The sequence below is a fragment of the Macaca fascicularis genome, chromosome 5 (genome assembly GCF_037993035.2).
Source record: "Macaca fascicularis isolate 582-1 chromosome 5, T2T-MFA8v1.1".
Classification (NCBI taxonomy): Eukaryota; Metazoa; Chordata; class Mammalia; order Primates; family Cercopithecidae; genus Macaca; species Macaca fascicularis.
This window is the reverse complement of record NC_088379.1, coordinates 180,759,219-180,776,401: the sequence shown is the minus strand read 5'-3', so window position 1 is coordinate 180,776,401 and position 17,183 is coordinate 180,759,219. Positions and strand designations below refer to the sequence as shown.

The window sequence follows — 17,183 nt, the reverse complement described above, 5'->3', positions numbered from 1 at the left end:
TATTTGTGGGTGGTCTTATTTTATGGCAACATAGTTATTTGCATATGTTCAATAAGAATCTGTCTTCTTCCAAAAGAATACACAATTGTAGACAATATTTTACCAAGGCTGTGGATGGAATGACATATTTTCAGATATTACCACACTACTTTGAGGAATTGAGGTTGACTTTCTAGAGCTGATTTTAAAAAAAAGCCCCCAGTAAATACTGGCCTGGTGGCTTGTCTATATGGTTTTCTTACAAGGTTCCTGACCTTGCAGCAAGTAGAATGTCACTTTTTGGCACGTTCAGGAACCTCAAGATATTTTGGAATCCTTGAGAAAAGGGGAATGTACCCAATTCATACAGGTATTAGACGCAGTCTCATAGCAAATCCATGGTTTGGCTTCCTAGCCTTGGGAGGTTTTTAAAAATCTAATGTGAGATTCCTTATGTAAAAGTTCCAGCAAAGCCAACTTTAAAAAAGGCTGTATAGCAAATCAGTGTTCTTACTGCACTTTGTGCACATAATTAGGCCAATTATAATAAGAGTAAATCTTACTTTGCAAATAAATTGGTCTTACTATGACTCATCTTTGGTAGACCTGGGGGACTAGAGAGAGAAACATATGTTTCAGAAGAAAACTATAGTATACCTGTTATTGGATTTTAGCCTTGTCTATTGTTCTTAAGCTTTTATTATTTGCCTACAATTTGGACTGTGTTCTGAATTATTTTCTGGCTACAAGTCTTTAAGGTTTTCACATTTTTGTGTCATTTTTCTAACTTGAAATCATTAGAAATTAAAAATGTGCCGTTTAAAAAAAGCTCTGCAAACTAAAACTAGATAACATGATATAAACTTTGAGAAAAATCACTACAGCAACTTATATACAAACAGTCTTCATGCCTTTTGATGTCTGGACTCTTCCAAACGTTCATTTGAATATCTGATTCAAACTACAATCCAGAAAAAACCTGTCAGATTGCCATCTAAAGATCCTTCAGATATGCTAGAAAAATTAGTTTATAGACTACTCCAGACATTGATCTTTGTTTTTCTTATGTATCTACAGAAATGCCTCTTACTAAAGATCTGTTTGTCTGCACCATAAATGGAGGTCAAGCCCATCTGTCATGCCGCCTCCTGGAGTGGGACCCTACTGTTTACCTCAGCTGAACTTTTCTCAGGACTAAGAGGCTGATTCGAGAAGATATGGGATAACATATTTAAATTTGTTCTTTTCTGCTTATCCCAACTTGTTTTTCTCCTCCTTTGCCTGCCTCCTCAACAGCAACCTTTAACTCACATCTTTCCAAAGTTATCAACCTTGCCTTTAATAAGTGAAACTTTCTTAAAGAAAAATTTCCAAAGGAGAAGAGAAAGAAACTAAAATATTTCCCCTCCAAATTTATTTTCTTGACATATTTCAAGAAGACTATTCAGAAAAGCTAGAAATTCAAGAATAGCTGAAAAGCTGCCTTTTGTGGGGGGAGATTCGCATCAGTAGAGAAAACCTTCATTGATGCAGCCAGGCTTTCTCTGAGACCTTCCTTTGTCTGGATGTGGGAAAGATTAAATGTCTGAAAGAAACATTTACTCTGTGTTCTCAGTGAGGGCTGAGCCCTGCAAGGTCTCATCTGCATAGAAAGACCACCTTTGCAAGCCTGGGCTCCTCTTCTCCCCCTCCCATAAGCTGTCTTGCTACCGTAACCTATTTTGCCATAATATAAGCCCCGATTCTTTCTTTAACCTCAAGATGGAATATATAAGATTCTCTACCCCACTGGGGGTTGAGGTAATCACTCTGTGGTTCTCTGCGCACATTAATAAATTTGTACGCCATTTCTCCTTTTTATCCATCTTTGCTCAGTAGATTTTCAGTGAACTTTCAGAGAGCAAAGGGGGAGTCTTCCCTTGGCACCGACAAGGTTATGTAATGAAAAATATCTAGCCAGGCACGGTGGCTTATGCCAGCACTTTGGGAGACAGAGGCAGGTGGGTCACCAGAGGTCAGGAGTTTGAGATCAGTCTTGCTAACATGGTGAAACCCTGTCTCTACTAAAAAATGCCTGTAATCCCAGCTACTCAGGAGGCTGAGGCAGGAGAATCGCTTGAACCTGGGAGGTAGAGGTTACAGTGAGCCAAGATCGTGCCTTTGCACTCCAGCCAGGGCAACATGAGAGAGACTCCATCTCAAAAAAGAAAAATTTCTATTCATCTCAGAATTTTACAAGTTTAGCTAAAGCCTCAATTTTGAGTCCCATGGTTGGTAAGTATCTCCATATTTTAAAAAAGAAGTGTTAGTTATATTTCCACAGGACTTGCTAAAAGGTGGTCTAAGCAATGAAACTGAAGATGAGGGATGAGTGGGAAGAATATTTTGGAAGCAAAACCTTAATACTTGATGGACAATGAGGTGACAGGAATGAGAAAGCAGAAATACTGGATAATTAGAGTAAAAAAATATAATGTACTAAGTGAGATAATGAATTAATTTGCATATGTTTATTGAATTCCCATATAAAATCATGTAACTTGTTAGGTTTCAGGTGAGATAATGGCCTCTGTATGCCTGAGATCTAGGATACTGACACCATTTACATCATCACTGTAAGATAAATGAATTAAACATCAACATTTTGATGTATTCACTTATAATAAGCCAAAAGAAAGACATCATGATTTTGATTATTAAAAGCCAGTATATGATGATTTGTATCTTTAATGTATTACAAATGTCATATATTTTACCGGGAATGTTAAAAATATTTATGAATTATATTTAGTGTTAAAAGATATCACCATCTTTCTCAAGCATGTGGCAAAACCAGTTGGATACTGAGAAACAATGTGGTTAGTTGACTAATATCATGGACTCTGGAGTATTTTGTCTTGGGTACGAATTTTGCATTCCCATTTATTACTAGAATTTGGGCAAGTGCCTAATCTCTGTGTGGATTAATTTCCTCATCTGTAAAGTGGGGATACCAGTATTTTCCTTTTGTAGTGAGAATTATATTAGTTAATACGAAGCCCTTAATACAATGCCTGACACTTAGCACACTGTACTCAGTTTATGTTATAATTATTATTTTGTATTTCAGGATTATCATAGAATACCATGGGAAAAAAACAAAAAATAGTTCTAATTTTTAGAGTTCAAACATTACTTTGAATAAATCTTCAGGAAATAGATTGTAAGTTGCTTGCGTTGATCCTAAAACTGAGCTTATGAATCAATCTCCAAAATCTATCACTTATCTTTTTTTTTTTTTTTGAGACTTTTTTTTTTTTTTTTTTTTTTTGCACTTCTCTCTGTTGCCCAGACTGAAGTGCAGTGGTGCAGTCTTGGCTTACTGCAGCCTCAACCTCCCAGGATCAAGTGATCCTTCCACCTCAGCCTCCCAAGTAACTGGGACTACAGATGTACGCCACCATACCCAGCTAATTTTTTGTTTATTTTTTGTAGAGATGAGGTCTCACTATTCTGCCGAGGTTGGTCTCAAACTCCTGAGCTCCAGCGATATGCCTGCCTCAGGATCCTGAAGTGCTGGAAGTACAGGCTTGAGCCAGCAACTCACCTTTACTGAACAAATGTATTAGTGTTATGCTTTGCAACAGTCATAGTTCATGTTAGTCAATTTCCAGAATGGTGATGCATTTCTGAGTGATATGTTGAACACTTTTAATTTTTATTGACTAATTCCTTTTCCCTCCCATAAGAATGACTGTATTCCCATGTAACTGAAGTGCATTTACAACACCCCTGCCAGGAGTATATAGCTCTTCCATTACATGAGAGAGAGCTGTGCAGATGTTTCTGTGGCATTTTAATGATATGTTCTGCATTTATCCATGCATTCTGCTAAAAATATTGTTACTGATTTTTCATATCACCTTTTCCCCATTAGGTAGCAATGTTCCTCAAGGTAAGTAATCATGTCCATTTTATTTTATTCTTCCGCTTACTCACAGCATAGATATGTGCATACTTCTGGGTGTGCTTTGCATGAAAAAGCAGTGTACGATACCTTGGGGACTGATTTACTGAAATAACTTCTCCAGTATGACTCTTGAAAGAACTAGGTCAATAACCCATAGAATTATATAATTTTTTTTTTTTTTTTAGCTTGAAGAGGCCTTAGAGATCACTTTTTCCAGATCCTTCATTTTACAAATTAGGAAATGAGCCAGGATTACAACTCATCCTCTCAACTGCCAAACCCTGTGCTCTTTCAGCCTCATCAACTGCCTCTTGGATTGAGTTGTTCATTTTCCAGGTGATTTCTGCATATTATTGTGTGTGTGTGTGTGTGTGTGTGTGTGTCAGGGTGCGTGCGTGTGTGTTTATGTGTATGGTTTTTAGGACTTTATAACCTTGTCCAATTACAGAAACATATTTTATGTAGAAGAAAGAGGAGATGACAAGTATAAATTAAAGGGAGAATTTTATCTTCCTCTTCTCTTTATTAATGTTATTATCATTAAGAAACAAAATGGTATACAGAAGACAAGAGACCATAAAATTATCATATGAAACCTGTCTCTTGGAATAATCTCTTTCCAGATTCCACTTAGAGATCATTATCTTGGCTACTGAGACAACGTGTGTGTCTGTAACGTGCATTCAATGTATTTAGGAGAGAGACTTTGCACGTGTCTCTAATGAAAGGGAAAGGGGGCAGGGTGGGGGCCTCTGGGGAGGAGATCCACAGCGAAGGGGAGGGAAATGGGCTTCTAGCAGAGGAGGCAGGTGGAAAGAGGGAGGGGTCTGTGCGCCCGCAGAGTCGCCAGGCGTCCTGCGAGTTGTCTCCGCTGGGAGGGGCGAGGCTGTCACTTGCCAGGGCTCGAGGAGCCCGAGCGCGGCTTGGAGAACTTGGCCCCGCGCAGCGCCTGGTCACTCGCTCTCCTCTGGGGACTGCAGAGAAGCAGGACCTCGGGCCATGGGTGAGTGCGCGGGCGGGCGCGGACACTTCGCCCAAAGGCTCGTCCTCGGGAATGGGCATTATAGAAAGAAAATGAATGTTCCTCGGCCTCAGACTGCGTCCCTCCCAGCTCTGTCCCCCCCGCGCCCCGCGACCCCCGCCCTCCTGTCTCTGGACTTTTTTTCTGGGAGCGAGGCGATGGCTATGGGTGGCACCTGGAGGTGAGGGAGGGTGCCCGACTGTTTACAGTGAGTCAGGAGGGTGGGAGGCTGCGCCTGGGCGCTGATCCTCTGCGTCGGCCCCACGACCCAAGCCTGGGGGTCCGGTCTACTGTGCTTGGGGCGGTATCTGGGAAATAAAGAAAGACTAAGAGACCCAGGATCCGAATAGCGAGCAGATTACAGGGAGATCTCTGTCCTCCGGAGTTCCCACGTTTTCATGTTCTCTTTGGGGAGCAAGTTGAAACGGGGCACGAGAAATGGAAACTTCCTAAAACTTCCACTTGGTACAGGTTTGAGCAAAGGAAGGTGCTGGGGCAGGGCCAGACTGGGGACAATTTCTAGTCCCTCTCCAAACGTTGTGCCCATGTGCACAATAGGTTTGAGGTTGAGGCCGAAGGCTGATTCTTCCTAAATTCGACCTGGGTAAACAGCGTGGTTAAAAGGGCGTCCACACTGGCTCGGGTCACTGGATAGTGGAGTTCGGCGCAGCTCAGCTTCGCTCAAGTTTCCAGGCAGGGTTCGCTTATTCGGTGTTTAGCGGAGGCAGCTTGGAATAGCTCCAGGAATGTGATTGTGTGTGGCGGAGGGGAGGAAGAACTGGGTGTGAAATAGCCGATTCAAACCCACCACTAAGACGCAGGGTCCCACGAGTCACCTCGAAGAGCGAGGGAGAGGCTGGGGAGGAGAAAGCACTCGCCATCCCCGGACTGCAGCATCCACAGGCGCAGGGGCGATGCTGCTCTTGCGCGGTTACCGGCTACGTTCAGCCCGCAGCCCGAGTTACTCTTCCAACCCCAGCGCGCTCACTTCTTCCAGCCAAGTCCACTGGGCGCCCCTCCCCCTGGCTTCTCCCTTGTCCTTTGTTGTGAGGGATTTCTTCAAGAGTAAAGGAGGCCTTGGGGACTTACGTGCTCGGGTTGAAATTCCTAAATTCCCACAGGCTCAAGGGTTAGGGGATGCTTTGACTACTAATCATGGAGTTTATAGACAGTAGCCAACTTGGAAGAAAGGAAAAAAGAGAAAGCTGAGGACATTTTTGCCTATGAATGTTAGCTGTGATCAAGACATTCATAGTCTCTTCTTGCTTGACCCTTGGAAGAGTCTTAGAAGGACCCATTTTTAGGGCCTTTGTATAAACAGCGTTGGAAATGGTCTTAAGAAGAACTGTGTTTAAATGTTTTCTGAAAAGGAAGGAGTATTTTCAGGTTAAAAAAGAAAGATAAAACATTTTCCCAAGTGTGGCAGAGAGTATTTCGGACTCTTTTTTTTTAAATTTGGTTGTTAAGTGTTGTGTTCCATTGGAAAGACAGGAATATTTTTAATTTTTCTCCTAAACACAACACTTACTGTTCTACTTGAGCCTATAAACTCTTGTTTATATGCTCACACAGGAGAAAAGCTGTCATAAATGGAAAGTCAAAATAATTGACTTGATGTACTCTATTCATTAGCTCTATTAAAAGCATTATGATGCCAATTGGATCCAACATAATAAAATGTCCAGAAAGAATTACATAATTTACCCTTGTAACCTCAAGTTCGAGAGGACTGGCTATCAAAGGTAAGATATTCATAATTTCAAAGTTAATTATTTCTTTAATTTCCATTTCCATACTATAGTGAAAACAATTTGTCCTGGATTTTTGCTTCAATGCTCATGGATAATTATCAATCATCCCTCATTATAGGAAGGTGCTGTTGTGTGGGATGGTGTGGAGTTAACAACTGAGTTGTCAGGATCCAAAGCTTGGTCTGTAACTCTTAGAAGTTCTCTTTCCTATCTGTAATCTGAGAGATACCTAAAATTTGTGTGTTCCTTCTTCTGCCAGAAGTGGATTACATTTTTCCTATTGTAATTGAGGTCACCAGAAACTCATGAAGTCAGGGGCCTAGTAGGAGAGATTAAAAATATTCCTGAACTCTCTTTAGGTGGAGATAGAGGAATAAAGTGAGGAAGCCAGAGGTGAGGGAAATAGAGAAAAGAACAGGCCTGTAGCAAGGGAGAGTGAGGGCATGAAGCCAGAACTCAGGACAGAGATTCAAGTATGCAGTCCAGAGAGTAGGAAGAGCCAATAAGCAGCAAGGGGCAAAGCAGGGAAAGCAGGAAGGAAGTGCATAGGGGAAATAGAAAATATTTGGCCACTTAAGGCCATATCTCTCCTCTTCCTTTTAATTTACTTATGAAAAACAAAACTTTACTACTTAGAATCTCTTCTATTTAGTGGTAGTAGGGATGGTAGGGAGTTTAGCATTAAAGTCCAAATGGCTATGATAAGAGGGAAAAACAGTGTAGGAGAATGCTAGATTGCGCCAACAAATGGAATCCAGTTTTTTTTTGTTTGTTATTTGTTTTGTTTTGCTTTTCCTGGTATAATGACAACCAAAATTTATCACGTAAAGAAAGGAAGATAGTGTTATGGGGATGAATGTAGCAATCAATTCTCATTTGTCTTAGAAGAAGAAATCTGAACTCTAGCACTGTGGAAGAATGAGAGTAATTGGTTAATCAAATATTCTGAATAATTTATAGTCCTTCATATCCATAATGCACAAGGCTGATTGTAAAAAAAAGTTATTTGCAAAGTAGGCAATTGCAATTTTGGCATCTCTTCCTTTTGTTGTTTGATTTCCTCATTGATGCCCTCGGCTTCTTTAGGTATGCAGCAGGGTTTTCCCTCCACTCCAAAGTTCTACTCTGCAGAAAGGATGCAACAACATAGTTCACACTAAAAAAACCCTGCAGGGCTAACCCATTGCTCAGAGTACTTACATTTCAACTTCAAGTTGAATTTTAGCCTGCAAATCTCTACTTGTGGAATTTCAGGCCCCATTGGAAAGATAGGTCAGGAATATTTTTAATTTTTCTCCTGAACACAACACTTACTGTTCTACTTGACCACATATATACCACTATGAGACCGTTAATGACTCTTTTGTTTAAAAAATGATGTTGAATATGATTTAATTTGATAGATACTATGAAGAGTTTAATGGGAGTGGTACTGAACCTGTCTTGGAGGAATGTGAAACATTTGGAAGGGAAGTGGTTTTAGGTAGAATAAGGAGCTCCTTCTCAAGGCAGTAAGGAGGTGAGTTTGGGGAGCAGTAGGACATGGAGCTGGATTGACAGGATGGGATTTGATTTTGGAGAGCCTTTAAAAGCAATGAGAGGAATTTAGAATTCACATGATAGGAAGTAGGGTGCCTTGGAAGGTTTTTGAGCAGGGAAGACATAATGAGATTAGTGAAAATGTTTTTTAAAACAGAATTAGTTGGAGAGAACAGACCCAGTTGTTACAGTAATCCTGAGGTAATATGATATATGTCTAAACCAGTTTTGGGAATAATATTATATTATATATATGATATGATAATAATAGAATATGATATATGTCTAAGCCAGTGGAACTGGAGAGCAAAAGATGAATGAGAGATAAGTCAAGTGAAAAATCTATAAAATTAGGCAATGGAGCAATAAGACAATGAATATAATATTTTGTCTAGAAATTTGAAATCTTGAAGACCTGGGAAGTAGTGGGTTCCTTGATAGAATATTTAAAGGATAAACCACATGGTTTACTTTCTGCATGTTTTGGATGAAAAATTAATTTCATATTTGAAATGTTATTAAGAAGTGATAGCAAGGCTGGGTGCGGTGGCTCATGCCTGTAATCTCAACACTTTGGGAGGCAGAACGAGGTGGGTGGATCAGTTGAAGCCAGGTGTTTGAGACCAACCTGAGTAACATAGTGAGACTGTCTCTACTAAAAATACAAACATTAGCCAGGTGTGGTGGCACACGCCTGTAATCCCAGCTACTTGGGAAGCTGAAGCTCGAGAATTACTTGAACCCATGAGGCAGAGGTTGCAGTGAGCTGAGATCATGCCATTACACTCCAGCCTGGACAATAGAGAGAGACTCAGTCTCAAACAAAAAGAAAACAAACAAGCAAAAAAAAAGAAGTAATAGCAAGACATCTAAACACAAATATTTAGTATGTGAGAAACACCTGAGAATTTAATCAGAACACAGAACAAAAAGGAAAACAAAGATGAAAGGGTTACCAACCTTTAGTGAGAGGAAAACCCGTGAACTGAATTATCTATTTGAAAGTGTGAGTATAGGGAGTACTGGTTGAGGGACAGGGAGGGAAAGGATAAATCCTGTTTGACAAAGAAGGACACCAACTACATGATATGTACTAAATGCCCTAACATGAGAACAGCGAAATGTGACAACTTAAACATTCCGTGTTAGATTTGAGAGTCTACACATTTTGACAAGAGAAAAAATATCAAATGGAAATATTTTGCTCTTACTCAATTTGAGTAACAATGGAGTTGGTTAAGTATCTGTAAAATTGTTTGCAAATTTAGACAAAGAATAATGACACACAGTATTGTCTTGAGCTCGTAACTTTTTTTTCAGGGAAACTATGACTCCCTCGAGACAGTTGTGAACAAAGGTACAAGAGCCAAGGTTTGAAATAGGAGAAGCAGATGACAATCTCTTATGTCTTTGAATGGGTTCTATAAATCTTTGGGATCCTACTTCCTCATTTGTTTGATGAGAGGATTGGGCAAGGTTCTGCAAATTTATGTAGCTCAGCTCTTGATCCAGTAATCATTAGAGAGAGAGAAAAAAAAAAAACATGTAAAGAAGGTAAGATTAAGCTATTTCCGTTAAGCAAATCAAGAACACTTTTATGATGCTAGAGAACTGGATAATACTTTTGATCATTTGGCTTCCAGTGTGTTATTTTCCTTACGAAATCACAAGGTCTGATAAGAGTCCCAAACTCAGCAGAAAAAGATAAAACTCATGTTCTAAGCATTTATTGCTGCATAAAATGATCTCCCAAACTAGTGGATTAAAACAACAACGTATTATTGTCATTCATGGTTCTGCGGGCTGACTGTCTGCTGAGTAATCCTCATTTGAAGTTTCCTGCCTTGGAAGCCTGATGGCAGTAGGGGATTTAGCCATCTGAAGACAGGATTGGACTGGTCGTCCAAGAGAGCTCACATATATAGCTGGCAGTTGATGCCAGCTGTTGACTACGAGTTTAACTGTCCTGAAGTGGCTTGGGTTTTCCATAAAATGATGACTAGGTTCCAAGAGGCAGCATCCCAAGAATGAATGTTCCAAAAAACCCAAGCAGAAGCTGCAAAGATTCTTATGATCTAGCATCAGAAATCCCAGGACATCTCTTTTCCTTGATGTGAGGAGCAGCCTGCTCATACGAGGAAAGGAGAAATTGAGGGTAGCCGACTAACTGATCTAATTCCTAAAAGAGCTGTCTTGTTAAGTGTGCTTCACATTGGGTTTACAACTGAAAACTCAGTACAAGTTCTGAGAAAAACATATGATTAAAGACTACATTTTTAATTAGAAACATGAAGAAATCTAAACAGTCACACTAAAATTTCACAGCAAAACATTTGAGTGTGGAAATTCATGCCTGGGTGGAAATGTGTTGGTAGAATACTGGGATAAGCTCTACTCAAAATAGTTTCAAATAAAATCAGCTAATTTTTCTTATTTTCCCTTGAATCTGAAGTTTCTAAGGCTACTGTAAAGTACTGTTCATTTTATTTAGAAAAGAGTTGGTCATAAATTGGAATGTAGGTCAATTTGCATAAATCCTTTGCTCAATATCCTCTTGTCACAATCAACTAGATGCTTTGTAGTGAACTGTTTAAGAGTTTGCTTTATTTTTTCAAGAATGTGTTAGTTTTACAAAGTACAAACTTTGAATTGGTATAATGTCACTAGAGGCTTCACCATACTTTTCTTTTGAAGAGATGTATTTAACTAAGGTTCCACTTAACAAACTCTTCATGTAAATCTCTTTTTATTATTAATAATTTTATCTGGCAAAGTTAAAGCTGTCTCTGTGATTACAAAAAATCGAGGCCTTTCTCCAGACAATTGAAAAACAAAGAAAAATTAGGGTAAATGAGATGGGTTTAAACTCCAGGACAGAATTAATTTCAACCTAGAAATTTAGAGGCCTTAAAAAATATTAGTTCATTATTGTGTTTCAGCTTATTTAACTTGAGGTCATTCTATTTTCGACTGTTTGACAAGAGGTGAGGAGATGAGGGTAAATATTGCAAAGCCGGATACTCGATGCTCATTATCCATGCTATAGCAAGCAAACAAAACCATATCCCAATGAGAAATGAAGCCTTGACCTGTATGAACGACATAACCAGAATAATGTGTTAATTCTAGAAAGTAGTATCATAAAACAAATTATTTTTTAGTTTAATATATTCATTATTTATTTTAAGATATATAAGGTATGCTTAAATAATATACAGTAATAACAAAATAAATATCTCTTGCTAGTTGTATAAACTTTCTTATTGTAGAACCTCTAATTTTATTGTCCAGCTAGAATACCTTAAGGCATATATTAAATACTGATTCCTGGGTTCCAATTCCCAAGACTCAGATTCAGAGGGCTTGGGCTTGAGAGCTGGACCTGCAATTGTAACATGTAATCCGACTGATGATGAAGCAGGAAGTCCGGGGCATGTAACGAGAAAAACCAACTCCAGAATGCCTTTCTTCTAAGCTGACTTAGCCACTCATTACAGCTGTTATTCCTTCACTTGTATCACTAACATACAGGCATACCCTGTGTTATTGAACCTCACTGTATTGTGCTTCGTAGATACTGTGTTTTTTTTTTTTTTTTTTTTTTTTTTTTTTTTTACAAATTGAAAGGATCAAGGAGTGATTTCCACTTCCAAGTCTTATTCTTAAAGAACTATATTTCATAAGGTAATAGCTGCCACACATAGTGATTCCTCTAATGGATCTAGACAAAGTCAGTTGAAAACCCTCTAGAAATTATTCACCATTCTAGATGCCATTAAGAACATTCATGATTCACAGGAGGAGATCAAATATCAGTATTAATAGGAGTTTGGAATAGTTTGAGTCCAGTCTTCATGGATAACCTAGAGGGCCTTAAGCCTTCAGTGGAGGAAGAAACTGCAGATGTGGTAGAAAGAGAAACTAGAAATTAGCAAGAGAACTAGAATTAGAAGTGGAGCCTGAAGATGTGACTGAATTGCTGCAATATCATATGAAACTTGAATGGATGAGAAGTTGCTTTCTATGGATGAATAATGAAAGTGGTTCCTTAAAATGGAATTCACCTCTGGTAAAGATGCAATGATATTGTTGAAATGACAACAAAGGTTTTAGAATATTACATAAGCTTATTGATAAAGCAGCAGTAGGATTTACTCCAATTTTTAAGTTCTACTGTGAGTAAAACGCTAACCAACAGCATCACATGCTACAGAGAAATCTTTCATGAAAGGAAGAGTCAATTGATGCAGCAATTATATTGCCTTAAAATAAGACAAATGCAATTCATTATCTTATTGTAAGAAACTTCCCAGCCACCTTCAGCAATCACCACCCAGATCAGTCAGCAGCCATCAATAGGGAGGCAAGGCCCTCCACCAGCAAAAAGATTATGACTTGCTGAAGGTTCAGATGATTGTAAGCAATTTTTTTAGCAATAAAGTATTTTAAAATTAAGGTATATACATTGGGGTTTTTTTTAGACATAATGCTATTGTGCACTTTATAGAATTTAACATAGTGTAAACATATGTTTTATATGCACTGGAAAATCAAAAAATTCGTGTGACTTGCTTTATTGTGATGTTCGCTTCATTGCAGTTGTTTGGAACCCAACCCCAAACACCTCTAAGGCATGTCTGCATTATTTTTATTTTCTAATCCTGATCCTAATATTACCAAGAGCTGCCTCTTGGAATTACTATTACATTTCTGTTTCATTTCACTACTAAACTAAGTTTCTGTAGTTGCTGTCTCTTCTTTTTCATCAGTCACTAATCAACATTTTTGAGTGATGTTCTCCAGAGTTCACTGAAACCCCTCCCCTGAAAGGTACTAATAACCTCCTGTCTCATAGCTTCAGTGTCATTTATATCTATGTATCTCTCAAATCTGCTTATCTATGCCTGTCAGCTGTCTTCACCTGGCTGTCCCTTTAGTCCTTCAGCCTCAATAGGTTCAAAACTCTCCTTTCTCTCTAATATCTATCTTGGAAAGATGTTTGTAGAAAATTAAGGCATATTGGAAAAGCAATGTGAATATAATAAATATTGCATATATTATTACATTTGTACACACTGCTAGGAAAATGTGGTAAAGCTTCAAGTATGTTGCACAAATGCCTGGAGTTCAGTAAACACTGCATCTGATGAAAGTCTACCTTTCTTTTCCGTCTCTCTGTGTCTGCTATGTCTGCTGTTTCCTCCTTGCATTACAGTTATTTGTGAATGTGTACTGTTTCCTTATTTGGGGTCATGTCCAGACATTGAAGGTAACAACATTTAGACAATTGACAAAGAAACCAACAAATGCTCTTATCATCAAGCTATTTGCCTATGACTGCCTACTTTGCTAACTCAGAAAGGTACAAAAATACAAAATTTAAAAAGTATAATGTATTTAATATTGGTCATTGCAGGAGACAGGAAAGAAGGCAAAACTATGGAATGAGTGTATCTGTTCAGAATAGGGTGTAGAAAACAGTTGTGGGAGGGAGTCAACACTAGACCAAAGGCTCTTGTGAAAGAAACACTAAGACAAGAAGGATCTAGAATATTAAGGCAAGAAGGACTTTTCAGCTGAAAAGTAGATGAGACAGAGTTAGTGCACATTCAGAAGAATCAAAGAAAAAAAAAGAGTTTTAAGAAATGAGTGACCTACATTATTCAGTGCAACACAAAGAACAGAAAGGAATACAATATATTTTGTTTTAAGGGTTTTTTCATTTATATCAGTGTATTGAAACCAAAGCATTTTTAATAAAGGAGTGAAGATACAAGTCTGCTCTCATAGACCAGATTACAAGGACTAGAAAAAAAAAAAAAAAGAAAAAGAAAAATAAGCAAGAAAGAGAGGAGGGAGAGAGGGGAGGGAAAGAGAAAAGGAGGGAGGGTGGGAGGAAATTTGGATGGATCCAAGGTCAAGCAAAGATTTTTGTTGGGTGGGAAAGAATTGTTTCATGATTTCAGAAGGGGAATGATCTAAGGGAAAGGCAGAGACTGAAAATGCCATGGAATAGCAGAATCCCTCAGCAAGTTACTACAAAATGATCTAATGACATACATTTATTATTTAAATGTAACTTCAAAAGTTAAACTGTCTAAGAACGTTTGATGGCATTTGAGTTTTTTAAATGATAAGATATGCTTCTTGACTGTTCGAAATTGTGATATAATACAGTATGTCTAGTAAAGTTGGTGTGCATCTATTCTGAAAACTGTATTGTTTATTTTTCTTGTATTTTATTTATAGAGACTATTTATACCTTCACATATTTAGGAATAGATAGATAAATACATGACTTATATTCAAACTGTGAATGAATCAACAGAGATGAAGCATATTGTGGTTAAATAATCACTACACTAGGAGTCAGGAGATAATTGTTCTCATCCCAATAACTCAGCTATTACTGATCTGTGCTACCTTAGTCCTGAGGTATAAGCAAAGGATGTGGATTAAGTAGCCTGTAAGATTTCATTCAGCTCTAGATGCCTATAAACTAGTCAATCAATCAATTATATTGAGCCCCACATCCTCATCAAATTATGAAGATGATGCTCCCACAGCAGCATTTCTCAAAGCTGACAGATCTTTCCTTGTTAGTAATTTTTCTGTGTTTTCAACCCTGACTTTCTGACAGAGAAGACAACTTCAACCAGATTTGAGTATTTCTCTTTCTTCACGTCTTTCGATATTTTTTTCCCTTTATTAAGTGAGGATAAGAAAAAAATGGAAACAAAACAAATACCAAATATACAATGTATCAGGAATTATCTGAGACTTCCTTAGGCTACATGCACATTACTTATGTGCAACTCGTTATATATTATTAATATATTATTAATTAGTGAGGGAACTATTTGATACATTTTAACATGTAAGTTTATATGTTTTACACTATTTACATCTCTCTCTTTTTCTGTGTGTGTGTGTGTGTGTGTGCACATGTGTGTGTTTGTGTGTAGGAGGTTCTTGTTTTTTTCATTTTGATTGATTTGTTTCATTTTTATATATGTGAGTACAAGATAGTGTTTTGTATGGCTGTTACAATGAAATCATTTTACAAGTCCTAGAAATGATTCATTTAAAAGGAATCATTTTACAAGTTCTAGAAATGATGTTTGTTCCACTGGCAATATTGTCTCCAGGTGAAAATGACCACCATGGTTAAATCCTAGTCTGTACGCCTGAAACAAATATATTGTGTTTTTTTAAAGAAATATCAGGGCATAAAACAGATCATATCTGATAACATATAACTCAGTGCTGGCTTATTCCTTCTGGGTGTAATATTTTTTGTTTGCTCTTTCTTTTATAAGAAAAATACAGAAATATATAAAAAGATAAGTGCTGAAATGGAATTGTGCTTTCAAAAAATTTTGAAGACACATTATATTTAGTAGATAGTTTTTATTAACATAAGTCAACTATCTATTTCCATCTAGATTTGAAGTGCAAATAATGAACTTCAACACTGGATACTCACGGAATTTTCTGCATTCTTTTTTTCAGTTTTCTTACTAAATAGTATAAAAGGATAAATATTCATAGGGATGTACTTGAGATATGAGATATGTTTGACAAGGCTATACATTTTGTCACTGTTTTACATATTTTTCCCTTCTAAAGAAAGATTTAGGCCAGGCACAGTGGCTACACCTGTAATCCAAGCACTTTGGGAGGTCAACGCGGGTGGATCACTTGAGGTCAGGAGTTCGAGACCAGCCTGGCCAACATGGTGAAACTCTCTCTCTACTAAGAATACAAAAAAAAAATTAGCTGGGAGTGGTGACAGGCACCTGTTATCCCAGCTACTCGGGAGGCTGAGACAGGAGAATCGCTTGAACCCAGGAGGCAGAAGTTGCAGTGAGATCATGCTACTGCACTCCAGTCTGGGCTACAAGAGTGAAATTACATATCAAAAAAAAAAAAAAAAAAAAAAAAGGAAAGATAAAGAAAGAAAGATTTAAAAAGAAGAATGAAATTTTATTTGTTAATTGTATATAAGAAAGCAAATTCCTCTAAAGTGAAAAAAAGCAGAGCAACTATTAATATAAGTATACGATTTATAAATAGTTGGTTCTTTAGGTATAAAAGGCATAGAGATACCTACAAATATTAGTGTTATTAAATAATTTCATTCATTTCACAGCAGTTACCTTAGGAGAAATCCCCTTACATCATATGATAAATACATCCTGGTTTAAATCAGCTGACAGGTAAAGGGATACTCAACTCAAGAAATGTCAAATATTTAAAAATTCCAATGATAGTTCACAAATCTCATTATATCATCTTAAGATCATTGTTGTGGCAGAATTTTTGTATATAGGACCACCAACAATTCCCTGATTAAAACAAACAAACAAACAAACAAACAAAGACTGCACCCCCAAAACAGCCTTTTAAATTTATTTTAGTGTTGACTTGATTGAACAAGTATTTCTTAAGGGTCTACTGACGGGTCTATCCCATGCCCACCCTTGCTCTGCACATAATGACATAATGAAGGATGCAGGGTAAGTATAATTTCTGATTCTAAAGGACTGATGCTTTCATTGAGGTATAAAACTTGCACACAGAAACCTATTTAAAAAATCTGTAAGATACAGAGAGCTAGATTAAATATAATCATTGGTAAAACCACTGGTCAGGAACGGAGGACATCAGTGGAGGCTACAGTCATCAAGAGAAGCTTTCTGAATGAGTACCTTGCTGAGAAGCTGGAGGGTTTGTGACTTTGTCAGGAAGTAGAGATAGTAACGGTGTGGGAATAGCCCAAGAAGAGCATGAAGAAAGCTATGGAGGAGGACAAGCATGCTCTGGGACCCATCGGAGTCTGCTTCCCCTCCAGGTCTCTTACAATGAATTTTTTTTATGTCCCATGACCCCTGGAATGGGATATGGGGCCACACCCTAATGGAAATTGTAGAAACAATGTGAA

At 37.9% G+C, this 17,183-nt stretch overlaps 1 protein-coding gene across 1 annotated transcript in view; it reads left to right on the top strand.

Moving 5' to 3' along the window:
• The first annotated feature begins 4,816 nt into the window (after nucleotides 1–4,816).
• GPM6A (glycoprotein M6A) overlaps nucleotides 4,817–17,183 on the top strand; it is a 368,540-nt gene continuing 356,173 nt past the window's right edge. Inside the window, exon 1 of the mRNA XM_015450561.3 lies at nucleotides 4,817–4,931. Coding sequence (XP_015306047.1) covers nucleotides 4,928–4,931 — 4 coding nt within the window. The 5' untranslated portion in view covers nucleotides 4,817–4,927. The remainder of the gene's footprint in view (nucleotides 4,932–17,183) is intronic.